The 19,448-nt window shown below is 35.5% G+C and overlaps 1 protein-coding gene and 1 pseudogene across 1 annotated transcript; both read left to right on the plus strand.

Annotated features, from left to right (window-relative positions):
• Positions 1 to 1,147: 1,147 nt before the first annotated feature.
• LOC134262102 (uncharacterized) lies at positions 1,148 to 4,172 on the plus strand (the record flags this gene model as incomplete). Its single annotated transcript, XM_062744493.1, has 3 exons — positions 1,148 to 1,618; positions 1,842 to 1,949; positions 3,885 to 4,172. Coding segments are annotated over 3 exons (867 nt in total), but the record flags the coding sequence as incomplete, so codon positions are not given.
• An 11,970-nt stretch (positions 4,173 to 16,142) lies between these two features.
• On the plus strand, positions 16,143 to 19,353 carry LOC134262103 (uncharacterized; annotated as a pseudogene).
• Positions 19,354 to 19,448: the final 95 nt, after the last annotated feature.

The following is a 19,448-nucleotide window of genomic DNA, read 5'->3' on the forward strand; positions in this document are numbered from 1 at the left end:
GTATTGGGCCAAATGGGTAATCCTGTTGGATTAAAAATAGCTCTTGTTGGCTAGTATAAATTTTAAAATGAATTTGATGAGAAGTAAATAAAACTAATTTGATTTTGCTTAATAAACTGTTTTGATATTACATAAAATTATGAACTTTAAAAAACTAATTTTATGGGGGTGCTGTGGAATCAGCATGTCCATATGAATTGCATTTTAAAACCTGTGTGCCATTAAATCTAAAAAAAAAAATCATTAAGGTTTTATATGTTTTAAAAATGCTTTATGGTAGATAGTGCAGATCCAATAATCTCTTGGGAGTAATGAGAAGACAAGCATCCAGTTAAAGATTAATTAATGTGTTCAATGTAGCAAGGCTATAGCTGTCTCAATTATTTCTTCAGATCAGCTGTCTCAATTATTTCTTCAGATCATTATCTTAACTGACAGTGTATCCTTTGGGAATTAGACCGAAGAACTTTTGGTCATTTTATATTTGATGGCCAGCCTTTCATTTTCAAAATTAATTAGGTATAGATTAAGTTGTTAAGCCTAATTTGATATTGTTTAATATGATAGGCATTTGGCAAGGTCTAACACAACCAGTATAGAAATCTATGAATGATGCAATACATGTATATGTTATAATTAATGCCTACACCACAGGAGATGGATAAACAAATTTTTTAAGGAGTTTAAAAATCATGGAAATCTAAAATCAAGGTTGACATGATTTTCTTGCACTTTTGATTGTTTTAGATAATTGTAATTTTTTGACGGGCGTATCATGCTGTGGCGTGGCACTTTATTAGAAAAATATACCTGATTGAAGTTAAATGTTGACTGTTCTTCTATTTATGATTTTTCCAACAATTACTAAATAAAAGGTATGATGATCTTATTTTATAACCTAAGATATTTTTATTACAGGAATTTCAGCTAAAAAACTTGTCAATGCCAAGCATTATGAAAACACAAAATATGAAAGTACAAAAAATTATCTGATATTGAATATTAAAGAAACTGAGTTTAATTTGTGTAAATACTGATTTCCGATTAAAAAAGAAAAAAAATACAACTAAAGCCAGTAATCCTTTCATATGTCTTAATGAAGTGATATATAAGTTATGCCTTTAATACTATGTACATTTTTCTATAGGTGTCGATCAATTATCCCAGTGGAAGGAAATCTGTTCTAGTCACCTCTGATTCACACAAAGTGATTTTCAAGGCCATGGTTGACAATAAAGGTGGAGTGGACATGTCTATTGTTAATACACTTCGTCAGACAAATCCAAATGCTTTGGTGAAGGGGATTTCCAAAGTTGTTGAAGAGGAATGTAGTAAGGCATGTCATCGAGGTTCTGTTGCATGTCTCCAAAGTAAAGACGTTGAACATTTCTTAAGCTTTAAATGGGATACTTTTCACGAAGATCTCCAGGAAAGATGTCCTCATACTTTGTCAGTTATTTCATCAACTGTACAAAACACGCCACCAGTTAGTTTCAGCAAATCTTTCTTTCATATCATGTTTGCCAGTGCTTTACTGTTGCATGGCAGGAGTCAAGAAATGTCTGCCTCTCAATATATATTAGCATTTCTCCTTGCTGGTGGTGGATGTACTTTAAGGGTAAGTATCACCATATTATATTTAGATATTAATGCATGAATTTTTAAAGTTGAAAGAAATACATGTAAATTAGAATTCTTTCAAATTTGAATGCCCTGTGTACTTTGAAGAACCATAATTATGTTATTGTATTGAAAACTAGATTTTATATAGTATATTTAATGATTATTATGAAATTAAATGAAATTTATCTTAATATGCATCCATTTTTTTTTCATGTCAGACCATTGAAATACTTTGCAAGACTGGATTATGTGTTCACTCACAAACACTCCAAAACAAACTTACTAGCTGGAAGGACAAGTTAGATGAAGAACTTAAAGTCCTAAAGGTAATTCACACTCAGTCTTAAAAGGTAAATATAATTATATTTTTTTATATACCAAAAATTAGAAAATTAAACATATGATTTACATACATATAAGTGTTTAACTCAAGTTTAAACTGTTAACACTCAGTTTAAGAAACATGTTTGTTTATAAGTGAAACACAAAATGTTTCCCTCGTGAAACTTATGTGACACATAAGCTTAAGCAAAAGGGTATACTGTACATGTATATTGAGATTCTCTGAGTTATTGTTTTTAGTAAGCTTTATTACTATTGCTATTGTTTTTAGCTCACCTGAGCGGAAGGCTCAAGTGATCTTTTCTGATCACATTTTGTTCATCTGTAAACTTTTAACATTTTCGACTTCTTCTCCAGAACCACTGGGCCAATTTCAACCAAACTTGCCACAAAGCATCCTTGGGTGAAGGGGATTCAAATTGTTCAAATGAAAGGTCACACCCTCTTCCAAGGGGAGATAATTAAGAATTAGTGAAACATTAATGGCATCTTTTAAAAATCTTCTTCTCAAGAACCACTGAGCTAGAAAATATGAAACTTTTGTGGAAGCATCCTCAGGTAGTGTAGATTCAAGTTTGCTCAAATCATGACCCACAGGGGTAGGGTGGGGCCACAGTGGGCGTTCATAGGAATATGTAGGAAGAAATCTTGAAAAATCTTCTCAAGAACCACTGGACCAGAAGAGTTGAAATTTATGTGAAAGCTCGCGGGCATGTTAAGGAAGCATATATGTCATTTCTCGGAAAATTTAGACTTTATAAAGAAAATTAAGTTTGATGAATTACCAAAATCGCTGATAAATGTAAACTGTTATTAACTAATGCATACAGATAAAAGAGTGTCTAACGCAAAGACGTGCACCACCACCATGGCATCACGTGATTTCTATTTATAGCGAAATTTTCCTTAATAAAAAAGCTAACAGAACAACAATACCCCGGAGTTTAATAATTTCTTTGAGAAAATAATATTGTTGAAAAACATCTATTTTGCTGAGAAAGTGCTGCTAGAAGTCCAAAGTCCTGTCAGTAAAATAATTATTCCACATATTTTCACTAAACCTTACCCTACGTTTTGAATTTTATGCATATGAATCGAGATTTTTCATAAAACCCTGCTTCACTCGGGATTCTAGCAGCACTTTCCATGTGTGTTATAAGGCAAACATTCCATCTATACCAATCTTATTTTTTGAAATATCCAGCTTATTGTTGTTCTGTTGCATTATTTTTGTCACGAACGACAGAGGAAAGGCCGACCGGGATACGTATATAGCTGACTCTCTTAGGAAGAGAATGTAATCAATGAAAATAAATTAGTATACCTGTTTATTTAACTGAACTCCATATGAATTTCACAAAATATTCACTATATTTCCTTTTAAACTCCATTTTACGTATCCTTGTACATGTCGTCTTAGCCAAATTCTCTTTACACGACATTTTCGATTCCCAAGTTACTTGATGTACACATATGACGTCATCAGTGGTAGATTTTAATCAAGATGACAGATACATCATAACAAAATAAAAACATTTTATTTTTGTGAATGTTAACAAGTTTCTCTTCATTCATCTAGAGTTAAATTACATCTCTAAATATCAATATTACGAAAACTTGTGTTCTAAAATTGACGTCATCTCGCCTACTATGACGTCATGATATAGCACTGATCTAGTCAAGGTAGAATATTTAATATGCTTCCTTATCACCCCTGCGCTTCATTACAAGTTTGTTCAAATCAAAAACCTTAGGGGTAGGGTGGGGCCACAATAGGAGATCAAAGTTTTACATAGAAATATATAGGGAAAAAATATGCTGCTGAAGAACAGTAGGGCCATAGTGACTCAGGTGAGTGATGTGGCTCATGGACCTCTTGTTTGTAATGTGGAATGAAAATTTTGCTTTTCTGAAAGTAGATGAAATGGAAAAAGAAAGAAGAACCTTTAGCTAAGTATCAATACGTAGGTGACAATTGGGACAAGGAGATTCTTCCCTCCTATCGCACAACAGAGAGAAAAACCCAGAGTCTTCATTTATTTCAAGTCTATGGTATTGTTGACCGATACACTCCCAGAAATCCACTTGGGTCAAACGGATTCCAAGACAATCTCACTTACATCCCTTCTATCTCAGAGCAAAAGCTACTCCTAAAAGAGCTGAAATTCATCTTTACATCGGCCATCATCAGAAATGTTCCTAAAGTTGCGAAGTGCTTCAACGCAATATATCAAAAACATTTAGAGCACAAACATAGCCATTGTGCTGGGATAAAAACAACACAGGTACTAGCTTTTAAACATGGATATTTTAAAGAAGCGTACTTTATATGGTAACTGAATTGCCAATGGATCATTCTTTTTCAATTACAATAATTAGATTTTTGTCATTATTTTGTAGTATTCTCTTGGACTTTTTGATACCAATGAAAATAAAACGGATGAAATGATTCGCCTTCTTAAATTTCTTACTGATCAGTATGTCCCAACTGAAAATGCAGAAGTTGTTGATGCAATTTTTTTTTTTTAGGTTATGTTAGCCACAATTAATGTAACTTAACATCTTAAAGATAATGGAATGTAGCATTACAATATTTGTCATAAACAAAGTTTATTCACAAATAAAAACATCAGTGGTAAACACCATCAAAACTGATATGAAAAGGAAATGATAAAAAAAAATGATTCTCGTGGAAACTTAATAAATTCAAGCCTCTATAAAAAATTTTCTTTAAGGTGACCGTCTAACTGACGAGAGAGTTCATTGTGCACAAGTTGCCCTCAAAGATTCATTAACGTCGAAAGGTAGATTAGAGGGATTCATCTCCAAAAGTGAAGATTTTCATTAACTGATGAATTTTCTTGAAGTAAGTGGCATTTCATAAAATCCTGTCAGATTCGTAAATGTACAAATGTAACTAAAACAGTAACCAACATGGGCAGATCCATGAAAAAAAATACTTCAAGGTTGATCATGGATATGATAAATTATTGTATATTTTTCAGGCAATTTTCAAGTTAACCTACAGTTCTGACCTAGCAGGGGAACCATGTACAATGCATTATAACAGAAACCTACTAGGGCATAGAAGTGCAAAGGGAAAAGTTAAGAATGCATATAGAGCATATAAGATGCTATATTACACAGTTCTCGATGCTATTTGTGTTGATCTGTTCCTAGACAAGATGGGGTCTGTAGATATAGCCAATATATCTCTACCAAACCTTTCAGAATTGTCATCTTGTGATAAGATTCAGTGGCTGAATGACTTGTGTGAAGAGATTATTGTAAAATGGTTCTTTGATGACAAAGAAGATGTGATGGAGGAAATAAGAAATGATTTACAGGATGCACAAAAAAAACCTACTGGACAGCAACATTTAACAATGGACGCTTTAAGTGTCATCACTGTGATAAGGATTACAAAAGAGTTCTCTAAAGAGCTCTCTAAAGGCCCTTGAGTCAGAAAAACATGGTGTTTCATTGAGCAGAATGAAAAGAGGAAAACATGTACAGAGTGATGAGGTTCAAGACTATGTTTTGATGCTATTCAAGCTGGTCATGCTTCATAAAAATTTTGATGATGGCGTTGATATGGGGGATGGTGGTCGATGTGTCCGTTCTGCTAAGTACGAGCTTCCACTTTACCATAAAACCCAGAAGATTAAATATTCCATCTCCTCTATACATACTACAGCAATGGCATCAGGACTTTTGACTCCAGACCAAGAAGAGCGTTTCATAGTTAACAGATATGTAAATCTTCAGGGAGGAAAGAATAACAACATTTCACTAGACGAGTATATTGAAATGCTAAATCGTGACAGTAAGGCTGCATGCACAGGCCATCAGACCAAGGAAAGCATTTTAAGGCATTCAAAGGAGTATCCATTACTTATCCAGCTTACAAACCAGTTTGAGCAGGCAAGTGAGTTTGGAAACAGAAAAGGATTTCTTCACCATCCATCTTACCTTTTAGATGTTCAGAAGGTTGTCAAAGATTTGTTAGACCATAACTTTCTAATTCGAGATGTAAATAGGAAGTTAAGCAAGAAGCTGCCTGGATTAGATAGAAATCCGTTTTTGAACTGTTCACGAGACCTGTCAACATTGCTTCACCGGCATAAACCATCGTCACCATTTGGGCGACTTAGAGATTGTCGATTTTAAAATCTGATTTCAATATTCAATGGACATTTTAAATGTTAATATTTGAATGCTTTTCATGATATTTATTCATCAGGTATAATTTCCTTTTTGAATAAAATTAACACTTTGCTATACATGTCCATTTCTTTTACAAGCAGTCTTCATTGTACATGTTGTGCATATCCAAAAGTGCAATTTTCAAAAGTTTAAGAGACGTGCATGTATGCTATAATTTAAAGTTATATATATTTCACAATGTATATTTTCTGTGGAAGTTCTAATAATTTAAGAAAGTGTGAACTACCATTTATTCACTCATAAGAAGTTTAGAGTTGTAAAATTCTCTGTATGCAAATATGATTTTGTATTTATTTGGTGACAGACTGTTAAAGTTATACCATCTGAAACTAGATAAATTGTGATACATTTAATGATGCATGACTTCTACGTATTTATTACTGTATACAGTATTAACCCCCCCCCCCCCCCCCGGCAGGTATACTGAAAATCATTTTCACCTGGTTTGTTTCCATAAGCCAATTTTTCACAGTATACATTGTACATGTAATATTGATATTTTCGAATTTGTACATTTTAAGTTTCTGCTAAAAAGTATAACAAACAACGTTCAGATTAAGAAGATTGTTGAAATTTTATAAAGTTTGATTATAAAATTCACAGCAAAGGCAAATCAAAAGTACACAAATGTTTATTAGCTAAAGATCTCAGAGGAAATCATTAGCATCTCATAGGTCTCAGAGATGGTAAAAGTTATTGAAACCCGGTGCTTGATCAAGGAATTAAATTCAAATCATCAAAATCAAAATCAGAGAGATCTTCAGTACTGTCTGAGTCTTCAGTATCGTGTCCTGAATCTGTATTTCCCACACACAGTTTTTCAAATGGCAGATGAGCACAACTTCCACACGAACAGCTTTCTTGGCAAATATCACAGCAGGTACAGTCTCCAGTGCTGGATTTGAGATCATCCAGATCATTCTCTCTGAGAAATGGTTCCATCATCAGAATTCTTCTGCATGTGTTCTCTTTAAAAAGTCTCTTCACGTCAGAGTCACACTGTTGCAGGTGATGAGAGTTGTACATAAGTACGGCTATAGACTTCTCACCCCCCCCCTCCCTGCACGCCCAATTTCTTGAACGAGATCGAACATTGAACAAGGTGGGCCATATAAAACAATGTTAGACAGACCCTTAAAGTCCACTCCCATACCCATTGCATTTGTGGATATGATGATCCTCAGTAGGCTCTGCTCATCCCTGATAGATAACAATATTCTTTCCTTTATAGAACTCTCCGTCTCAGAGTGAAACATACCAATGAATGACTCAAATTCTTTGGACACCTCATCATTTATGTAGTCATAGATCTTCGCTACATTACTAATGGACTTACAGTATATAAGTGTTTTTGGAAACAAAGCTCCCAGTTCCACGAGACCATCCACTAACCATGTTCATGCCATATCAATGTCACCGGGAACTTTTTTAACACTATACTTGATGTTCCTCTTGTCAGGGGATTTAAACACGTATGTGTGATGATTCAAAACTAAGGCTTTGATGACTCGTCTCTGTATTTTTAGGTCACCTGAGAAACTCAGGTGACCTATTGCTATCCGTTTTCGTCCGTCGTCGTGTGTTAAATTTGAACATTTTCAGTTTCTTCTCTAAAACCACTTAACCAATTTCAACCAAATTTGGTATACAGCATCCATGGGTGAAGGGGAACAAAAATTGTGAATGTCATGGTCCCTGCCCCCCTGGGGCCTGGGGTGTGTGGCAAAACCACTTAAATTATTGCAATCTTTAAAAATCTTCTTTACTCCTGGACATCAAGCAGGCAAACTGTTGTTATGAATGTATTGAACATTGAGTCCTCTACTTAAATTGTGAAATTCATGGCCCCAGGGTCAGGGGTTCTAGTGCTAGGGCGGGGCTATATAGATTATATAGTGAAAATGCATGTTTTCTTTGAAAATCTTCTTCTCTACTTCTGGGTATTAGATAAACTTACTAAGCACATACATGTAGTTATGATGAGCAAGAGTGCCTTTTTCAAAATTGTGAATTTTTTGACCCCACGGTCAGGGGTTGTGGTGTTAGGGCGGGGCTCTTTATTGGATATATAATGAAAGTGCATTTTTTAGGTCACCTGAGTAAACTCAGATGACCTATTGCTGTCTGTTTTTGTCCGTCGTCGTCCGTCGTGCGTTGTGCGTCGTGCGTTAACATTTAAACATATCAGCTTCTTCTCTGAAACCACTGAACCAATTTCAACCAAATTTGGCATATAGCATCCATGGGTGAAGGGGAACAAAAATTGTGAATTTCGTGGTCCACGCCCCCCTGGGGCCTGGGGGGTGGGGCAAAAACCACTAAAAATAGTGCAATCTTTAAAAATCTTCTTTACTCCCTGACATCAAGCAGTCAAACTGTTGGTGTGATTGTAATTAGCATTGAGTCCTCTACCAAAATTGTGAAATTCATGGCCCCAGGGTCAGGGGTTCTGGTGTTAGGGCGGGGCTCTATTGATTATATAGTGAAATGCAGTAAGTCACTGAAAATCTTCTTCTCTGCTCCTGGGTACTAAATAAACAAATTAAGTTCATAGTTATGATGAGCAAGAGTGGCTCTACCAAATTGTTGAATTTTATGGCCCCAGGGTCAGGGGTTCTGGTTTTAGGGCGGGGCTCTATTGATTATATTGTGAAAATGCATTATTTCTTTGAAAATCTTCTTCTCTGCTCCTAGGTATAAAATACACTAATTCAGTAAATAATTATGATGAGCAAGAGTGCCTCTACCAAAATTGTGAAATTCATGGCCCCAGGGTCAGGGGTTCTGGTGTTAGGGCGGGGCTCTGTATTGATTATATATTGAAAATGCATTAAATCTTTGAAAATCTTCTTCTCTGCTCCTAGGTATAAAATACACTAATTCAGTAAATAATTATGATGAGCAAGAGTGCCTCTACCAAAATTGTGAAATTCTTGGCCCCAGGGTCAGGGGTTCTGGTGTTAGGGCGGGGCTCTTTTGATTATATAGTGAAAATGCATTAAATCTTTGAAAATCTTCTCTGCTCCTTGGTTTTAAATCAACTCTCTAAGTACATAGTTATGTTGAGCAAGAGTGCCTCTTCCAAAATTGTGAATGCCTTGGCATCTAGCCTAAAACATGAAACAAATTCAATCATTTGAAAGTTGTTGCATGATGCATATGCTCAGGTGACCTATAAGGCCCATGGGCCTCTTGTTCTTTGAAAATCTTCTTCTCTACTTCTGGATATTAAATAAACAAACTAAGTACTTAGTTATGATAAGCAAGAGTGCGTCTTCCAAAATTGTGAATTTTGTGGCCCCAGGGTCAGGGGTTCTGGTGTTAGGATGGGGTCCTATTGATTATATAGTGAAAATGCATTTATTCTTTGAAAATCTTCTTCTCTGCTCCTGGGTATGAAATAAACTAACCTAGCACAAAGTTATGATGACCAAGAGTGCCTCTTTCCAAATTGTGAATTTTGTGACCCAAGGGTCAGGGTTTTTGGTGTTAGGGCGGGGCTCTATTGATCATATAGTGAAAATGCATGAATTCTTTGAAAGTCTTCTCTGCTTCTGGGTATTAGATAAACTATGTCATAAAATAGTTATGTTGATCAAGAGTGACTTTTTTCAAAATTGTGAATTTTATAACCCCAGGGTCAGGGGTTCTGGTGTTAGGGCGGGGCTCTATTGGTTATGTAGTGAAAATGCATAAATTCTTTGAAAATCTTCTTATCTACTTCTGGGTATTAGATAAACTAACTAAGCACATACATGTAGTTATGATGAGCAAGAGTGCCTTTTTCAAAATTGTGAATTTTATGACCCCAGGGTCAGGGGTTGTGGTGTTAGGGCGGGGCTCTCTAATGGATATATAATGAAAGTGCATTTTTTCTTTGAAAATCTTCTTCTCTACTTCTGGATATTAAATAAACAAACTAAGTACTTAGTTATGATAAGCAAGAGTGCGTCTTCCAAAATTGTGAATTTTGTGGCCCCAGGATCAGGGGTTCTGGTGTTAGGATGGGGTCCTATTGATTATATAGTGAAAATGCATTTATTCTTTGAAAATCTTCTTCTCTGCTCCTGGGTATGAAATAAACTAACCTAGCACAAAGTTATGATGACCAATAGTGCCTCTTTCCAAATTGTGAATTTTGTGGCCCCAGGGTCAGGGTTTTTGGTGTTAGGGCGGGGCTCTATTGATCATATAGTGAAAATGCATGAATTCTTTGAAAGTCTTCTTCTCTGCTTCTGGGTATTAGATAAACTATGTCATAAAATAGTTATGTTGATCAAGAGTGCCTTTTTTCAAAATTGTGAAATTAATAACCCCAGGGTAAGGGGTTCTGGTGTTAGGGCATTGCTCTATTGATTATATAGTGAAAATGCATTTATTCTTTGAAATTCTTTCCTTTGCTTCTGTGTTTATACCTATGATCCAAATATATATATTCATGATGAAGAAAGGTGCACCTAGTAAAATGGTTATTTTTTATGCCTCCGCCCCTTCCCTGCGTCGGGGGGGGGGGGGTACAAAGTCTAAAATTAAATAATGCTTGTTGGTATTAATCAACCATTTTATGATAAAATTTGCAAAATTTTGAAATATGTGGCCCCAGGATCAGTGGTTCCTTTGGGATGAGGTGTACAACTGGTTATAAAGTGGAAGTGCATTTTCTCTTAATTGTACTCTGATATACTTCTGGATATAAAGTAAATAGAGTTAGCATGCTAAGTCTAAATTATTATAAGCAATGGTACCTCTTTCAAAATTGTGAATTGCAAATTCTCTGCGAAACCTCTGGTTTATAACATGAACCAACTTTAATTGTTTGAAAGTTGTTGCATAATACTCAGGTGACCTATAAGGCCCGTGGGCCTCTTGTCTGTGTACATGTCGCACTCAGAGCCAACAAAGGAGCACTAGGGAACAGGGATCTAAGTTCGCCCAGCTCACCAAACCACCGTCGGAATGCTTTCTTCCCATTTTTTGCATCATCATCTCCCTTAAAATATTTCAATAAAATTGTTAGGGAAGATTTCTTCTTCCATTTCTTAATATTAAATTGTTTGGGAATATTTCTTCTTCCATTTCTTAATATTAAGAAGGTAACTCAGAGTTATTTAAATTTTATGAAAAACGCATTGGAACTGTTTCTACTTGTACCAACAATTCTTATTATAGCGAGCGCAGAATCACTGCGAGCACCTAAAGCAATGCCTGAGGGAAGAGAAAAATTTGGACTGCTGAACATTGATTCAATAGAATTTTTTTCCGCAGTACCTATGGACCCACAATGCACTGCTTTCAGTTTTCTAAACTACGTTCTCCGACAACCAAGGAAAAATTCACAAATAAAAAAAGAAACTCGTCTTGCTTTAATGGAAATTGCAGATATAAAACAGATTAAATGCTCACCATTTAAAAAAAAATTTCACTTTTTACACTCGTAAAGGAAACAAAATTAACATACAAATGATGTGACGTCACAGTCTAGACCGAGTGCATCTGACCTTTAACCTTCATGAGTCTTGTGTGGTTTGAAGAGGCAGATCTAGAAATGGTTTTTAAAATATACAAAACTGTCCTCCCGCCAACGGTCGCACCATCAAACATATTAACTGACTACTAACCATGTGGAAATCAAATGAAATTCATCAATGACAATAGCAGATACATCAAGATGTTGCAGCTGTTCCCTCCATTCACCCAGTAATGACTCGGGACTCCCATACACAACATCAATTTTCCCATCCAATATCTCCTTGTCCAAATCAGGAGTTTGACCTATTAAATCGAATATTTTATTTCAGAACCTAATTATATCGAGTAAACTGCCGAATTCAAACAAAATGCTTGCACATTATGAATTACCATGTTTGCATATTTATTGATTCAACTCTCATCTGATTCACCGTGGTTTGTTAATAAGGTCCAGCACATTCTCTAATTCTAACGCAGATTCCTTTTTTGCTGGATCATGAGCTGACTTTTGATGTTCCGTAGATTTCCGAGGGATTTTATTTTCTGTGTGATCAATCCAGGAATACACAGTTCGTTCACGTAAACCAAGAGCATTTATGAACATGGCATACGGGAACCCTTTCACCATTCTTTTTAAGGTGGTATCTAAACGATCGACCTCGTCTGCTGACGTCTTTGCCTTGTTTTCTCTCTTTGTCATCTAGTACGTCTCTTGTAGTTCTCAAGAACCACTGTGCCAGGAAACTTGGAACTGCTAGGCAAACATCTTCAGTGTAGTGTAAATTTTAAGTTTGTTCAAATCATGACCATGACCCCCAATTGAAGGGCAGGGTTACACTGTAATATTTGTGAAAAACTCAGCGGGAGTATTTGTCCCTATTAGACAGTTCTTGTTTGACTTCCTCCTCAGAGTGTTAGTGGAAAAGGGCTTCTGTAAATCAGGGAATCATTTTCTGAAGCATGATAAAGCTCCATTTGCTGTTGTCTCTGGTTATATTTATATGCTTATAGTTAAAAGTTGGTCAAAGCAACTCAGGTGAGCAATGTGGGACATGGACCTCTTGTTTAAATGTACAATGTCTTTTTTAAAGGTTTGAAACTCCATGGGGTACTAGAAGTATTACAGCAGTTTCCAAACGAAGGGGCTTCCTTCTTGGTAACATGAAAGGAAACAAATGCTTCAGAAGATGTAGATTTCTTCCTTCCTAGATTTTCAAAGAAAGAGGAGAAGGAAATGGAAGACATTCTTATATATAAATTCCACAAGCTTTTAAAGAAAATTGAGCGTATGTACATAAAGATAAGACATATTTTACTTTGAAAACTTAACAAAACACAATATATTTTGCAAACAGAAAATGTCTGATAAATGGTCCTTTGTCCAAAAATGTTTTCAAAGAGGAAGTCTCAAAACTCCATTGATTGATTGTGAGAGTGAGATACCAGTTGATATTGAGGTCACTATAACAATGTCTCATCTCATACAGGCTCTGATAGGAAGCTCTTCACTACCTAGAAATATTGACAATGGCATGATTAATTTTGATCACAAGAGTACAAAACATACTTTTGTAAATACCTGTGCTCCATCCATTTGTTTTTCAAATTGAAGCATTAACCAGGAATATTCAAAATTTGAGGTATCCTTTTTGAATAGAATTGTCGGAACACCTGGGTTTGGAATCGAATAGGCAAATAATGCACAGTAAATGACCAGACTCAATTGTTTGTTTTATTAAAGCCTTAGCTTATATTCATTTACATCATTTTAATTTTCTGATCTCATTTGATCCATCAGTTTCTCTGTTAACTTTTCACATTGCCCCATACCTGCTGCACATTCGCACTGGGCCTCCAGAACAGACCCTTCATTCTATTGTGTAACAAACACCCTTTCTCATTTCTGAACGACAGTTTCCTTTAATAAATGTACAGGCTGTATTGATGGATAGACGGTAGTATGTCAGGAAATTGTCGCCATAAAGGTGAATTAAATGATTTTCAAATTTCTTCTCAAACCTCCCAAAATTACTATGAACGGTATCCATGGACGAACCAGAAAAGGGAGTGTCAGAATTTACGTCAGCGTACGTATCGTAACTTCGATGTTGCATACAAAATTCTGTGTCGGTGTATTCAGTTTTTCCGAAGTTGAAGTTTATGTCATATGCTTCCAGTCTATGGAAAATTAAAGAGAGTTTACCAGAAAAGAAACTGATTTATATTTATTTACAATTTACGATTATTTAATTAATCGTTATATTGATATGTTATATTTTAATACGAAGAGTTCAGATTGTCGGCATGCAGCACGAAGTATTATCATGCGGTTTTCAGTATCGATTTACCTGTGCACCAGTTCATGTTTTCGTCCTGTTATCCTGGCATTTCTTTTTCTTAGCTCATTTTTAAGAGTTATAAATGTCATGGAGCCGTATTTTGAGTCGTTCATGATTAATATTTCGCGAATATATAGAGACAGTATCTATATTACGTTACTTTTGTGACAGATCGGGCTCGGAATGCTAGATGAATTACGTCACCCGGACTTTATCGTAGTGCGCTACGATAGCGGCCGAGGGTAGTCCGGGTGATCATCACTATATATAAGAGTGTTCTGCTGAAAGCTGGCAGTTGCCAGTCGGAGCGTACGGGATTTTAAAGGACTTAATACAGTATACGGTTGCTAGTATACTCGGTTTAAAGTATAATAGTATTTTGAGGGAATAAAGCGATCATTAACCTCATAATAATTATTTTATCTGTCTGTGTATAGGACAGAAACCAGCAGACACGTACCTGTCCGAGTACAAGACACATCCCGGCTTGAGACCCATCCGAGTTGAGCCAGATCCACATATATACTTACACATTAGTTGTTGTTTATGCCAAGGATAGGAAATCCTTTTAATATATGTATATATATTGACTCGTTCATTTTTCATATATGCTTTGTCATCTATCATTTTGAATCATTTGTTTAATCAGTGATCTATCTCTAGTCTACATAATCATTTGTTTAATTCATTTACTTGATTAAGGATCTATACTCAAATTCACGGACCCATACACGTTACACTTTTTTATCGCTGCGTTGTGCATCCAATGTAAACAAGAGATGTGATTGACCGGGAACAGTATCGCCATCTAGCGGGAAGCAGGGGAACGCAACTCACTACTATTTACCATTATTAACATTTATACATTCTTTTGATTATGCTATTTTAATAGGATCCTTCATTACTGGACACATAATAGTAACAAATAGGAAAGTAGAACATTTAATTGCTGATTTCAATATCTGCCAGTTTGGGCCAGTTATATAAATTTTGTGATGTTGGTCAATATATATTTTTAAAAATCAATTCTTTAAAAGTCTTTCTATATATCTTCATTTTTTTGAAAATATATGTTAGGTGAATGTGTAGACATTTTTCTAAAATTTACTCCATGCCTTAAATTTTAATTCCTATCATAAAACAGACAGGGAGTATTGGGGAGTAGGTAAAATACCAAACAGGAGTTCCTCTCCTTCAGTGAGACTTCTATTGGAAAAAAAGAGATAAATGGGTCAGAAATTTGAAAAAGGAAAACTTGACCAAAACATACTAGATCTGGTAAACTCTCTTGTGGATATTGTCACTATATGCTATTCTTCGTCTGTACATCCAATGCTATTTATTTCGCCTTACTGCAAAACAGCAACAGGGAATCCACTAAAGCTGACATCTAAAAAGTTCTATCCTTCTTCTATGGAAATCATTTCCATAGTATAACAATACATGTCCCTGAAACAGCCAGTCTCTTTTGTCTGAAGTCAATTGTACCAGAACAGGAAGAATGTTCTTTTGGAACTCTTCGAAGGATTTCTGAGAATACAACCAACAGACAACCCTTTGTTGTAGATAATGCAATGCTGAGAATTCAATTCCAAAACTCTCACGTTGACCCTACACAAACAATTATGAAACAACAGTCTGCAATCAGCAATCAGGCCAAATTACCCAGCCTCAAAAACGCACTTTATTACCTTCAACTTTGTTTAAAAAATTCCCTTTATTGGTGCAGAGTCATTTACAAAGAATTCCCGATCTGGTGGTTCACTTTTATAACCATCATACCTGAAAGCTCATCGTTCATTTCTGGTGAACCACGTTCATTGACTTTTTCAGTTTGGGACTTTTCCATTGCAGCTTGTACAATTAGCGTTTGAGCTAAAGTTTTAGCATTAGGATCTCAAAAATCATTAAATTTAAATAAATCACCATGATATAAAAATATTTTGAAGTTTAAAATCTGTTTTTATTTTCAAATAAGTCTCAATATAAAGAGGCATATTTGTTTATAAAAAAAAATCACGGAAAAGCTTGACTGAACCAAACCTGTGGTATTATTGTCTTCCTGGACTGTAACAACCTGTCCATTTTGTAATGTTACTTTGAAATCCTTTTATCTACAAAAAAGAAAGGTGTATTAGCAAAATGATTAATGTCGAGTTCTCTGCGTTAGGGCATCGGGAGGGGGATTTAACAGTACATAGTCTGAAGATAGATAAACGCTTTGGAATCTGCTCTGTGGTATTAATCAACCATTTATGATGAAAGAAAATTATGAATAAATTTCCAAATGTTTGAAATACGGGGCCCCAAGGTCAGTGGTTCCTGTCGGATGGGGTGCACCACTGGTTATAAAGTGAAAATGCATTTTTCCTTCCTTACTATGATCTAACTCTGTGTATGATGTAACTAGAGTAAGCATCCTAAGTGTATAATTATGATAAGCAATGGTGTTTCTTTCATAATTGTGAATTTCATGGCATTTGGTTTTAAACACAAACCTAATTCAATATTTGAAATGTTGGTACATGATACTCCGTTGACCTATAAGGCTCGTTGGTCTATGTTTTAGAATTTGATGTTGTAAAAATCATTAATTTCAGAAAAAGGCACATTGAGGTCTTAATAATCTCCCCTTTTGACTGGGACTTGGCCCTTCATTTTAGCAATTTCAATTCCCGTTCACCCAAGGATGCTTTGTACCAAGTTTGGTTAAATTTGGCCGTGTGGTCCTGAGAAGGAGTCGAAAATGTGTACAGAATACAGACTGACAGAAGGGCGGACGACGGACAAAATGTGATCAGAAAAAAATCACTTGAGCCTTTGGCTCAGGTGAGCTAAAAAACTTCAAGTGGCCTTATCTACATGTTAGACATTTAATTTCATAACTTTTTAACATCTGAGGTACTATTTCTGGATGTGGATTTACTAATATTTGAAATCATAATAGGACTTCTGTGTTTGGATTAGGTCTCTTTCATCCTTGATCTTCATAATTTATTCGTGAAACTTCTCTTTTTCTAGACCAAGGTTGCTCTGTTCCAAATCTTGAACTGTCATTCTCTTCTTTGACTTACCAAAATTTGTTCAAAGAAGTGAACTAGTGAAAATGATTCTCAATAGAAACAATATAATCTCGTCAGATGCAAAACAGTGTAGAGTGAGTAACTGCCATCTTCTTAAACGCAGATGTACATTCTGCAATGTCAGAATCACCAACACTGAAATATATAAAAAGAAGTAAGTGTATCATAAGTATGTCTGAGGCTTAAACACCGCTGGAAAAGTTAGGTTGGAATTTGTTGGAAGGAAAGTCCAGTAATTATCAAGATACAAGGAAACCAACAAATTCACATTCACCAAGAAATTAAAAAAATAGTATATACATGCATAACTACTTTAAATTTGTCCAATCAAAATCACTGATGAGTTTATTAGGTCAGATTCTAAAAATTAAAAATGACATCGACATCTTAACACACGTTATATTTCTTTGCTTTCCTTGGTTAAGTGGTTTCAGAGAAGAAGCTGAAAATGTTCAAATGTTAACACACGACACACGACGACGGACGAAAAGGGATAGCAATAGGTCACCTGAGTTACTCAGGTGACCTAAAAATAAATCAATATTTAAACGCATGATGTACAACTGAGCCATGATCAGTCATACTAATATTTGAACCCACTTGTAGTGGAGATTCCATTTTGCTTGAGTCTTTGGAGATTGGGGATTGCGTTCCACAACAGGAGATGAACGTCTTACAATGGAATACTTACTAAATTTGTCTTCCAAAATATGTATTTACAAATATGAAACAAACCCCAAAGAAGCTTCACTTTTGAATAAAAATAAGACTAAAATTTGAACTTTGATATTTGTGTTTTTCAGAAGCCAGATAGATATTGCATATACTGCAAGAGCGTCATTTTGGGGGGAAAACTAAAACGACATATTTTAAGAAAAACAAAACTGAACCAGGAGTTCAAGCCATATTATTGAAGCCTAGTGCCATTCAAAACAACTATTTTTATTTGAAGCGTAGAGAAAGCATATATAATTTGAATCTCATTACTCAAAATATAGAGCCGGAAATGAGAGAACGGAAACCAAGTAAAAATGACGATCTACGGGTTTGTGGGGAGTGCAAAGGATACTTCTCCAATAAGTACTTCTTTAAATACAAATGTTTTTCCCAAACGCCAGGTACAGCTCCATCGTCGCAAACCACGGCCAAAATGTACGATCCTCTCCCATCTGGCCGTGGTTGAACGAGGAGAGAATTCTTCGTAACTCATTAAAATTTTGACCAATGCGAGTAAAGCATAGTCGGAAGATGAACTTTATCGCGACCTTTCAATATCCAATCGCAGTAAAGGAAATATTTCTCGTACACTGTTGACGTCAGTTGTTGATTTCAATTGCGATGGAAACAAAACTTGCCACTAACTGAATGTGACGTCACAATAGAGAGGCGTGAATATTCAAGATTACGACATTTTTTGTGATCAAGCAGCCACGGGTAGGAGAGAGCTATATGCGGACTCCGGACCGTGGCTTGAGACGATGGGTACAGCTCTTAAACCAAAAATTCTACAGAAAGCCTCTGCAGACAAAATAAGTTCAGATGCAGAGTTCTGCGAAATTTTAAACAGATTTAGATCTGGCGAGGTTGGAGATCTTTGTAAGTACTTCTTTAAACACAAATGTCTTTCCCAAAAGCCAGGTACAGCTCTTAAACCAAAACCAAAAATTCTACAGAAAGTCTCTGCAGACAAAATAAGTTCAGATGCAGAGTTCTGCGAAATTTTAAACAGATTTAGATCTGTCGAGGTTGGAGATCTTTGTAGGACCAACAACATAATAAAAATGATTGGGTATAGACATTTCAATCTGAGACCACATGAGGAGGGAAAGGAAGATGAGGTCCATAAAACAGTCATAGCTGAGAGGAGAGAACTCGATAAACTGTATCTCAGATTTCGCAGTTTGAGTGGTGAGGATCGGAATGTGGAAGATATGTTTAACAGAGATTATCTATATGATCTTATTGAAGCCCTGCAACAATTGGTAACAACAAATGACCAAAAAGAAAAGCACGGACAAAAATTATTTCTTGATGCTGTTATTCTGAGATCCTTGAAAAGTTTAGATGGACACTATGCTCAGACAAAGCAAGATGAAAAGAAGAAGGAAATTAAATATTACAAAGCTGCTTATAAGAAAACGTCCAGCGAACTTTTTCCCAGTGCTAGACAGACATGTGTCAAAAACTCAATTGAAAGGCTACGAAAACCAGCTAATCTGTCTAATGAGTTTGTTACTCAATACAGAAGACATAGCACTCAATATTACTGACTTTCATGTGACAGGAAACGTTGATTTTATCTGACACTTTTATTAATTAAAAATTATATCACAACATCCTTTTTCCCAAGTAATGTATTAGTATA

This window comes from Saccostrea cucullata, unplaced genomic scaffold, assembly GCF_032062105.1.
Source record: "Saccostrea cucullata isolate Sc308-1 unplaced genomic scaffold, CSIRO_AGI_Scuc_v1 ctg11423, whole genome shotgun sequence".
Lineage (NCBI taxonomy): Eukaryota > Metazoa > Mollusca > Bivalvia > Ostreida > Ostreidae > Saccostrea > Saccostrea cuccullata.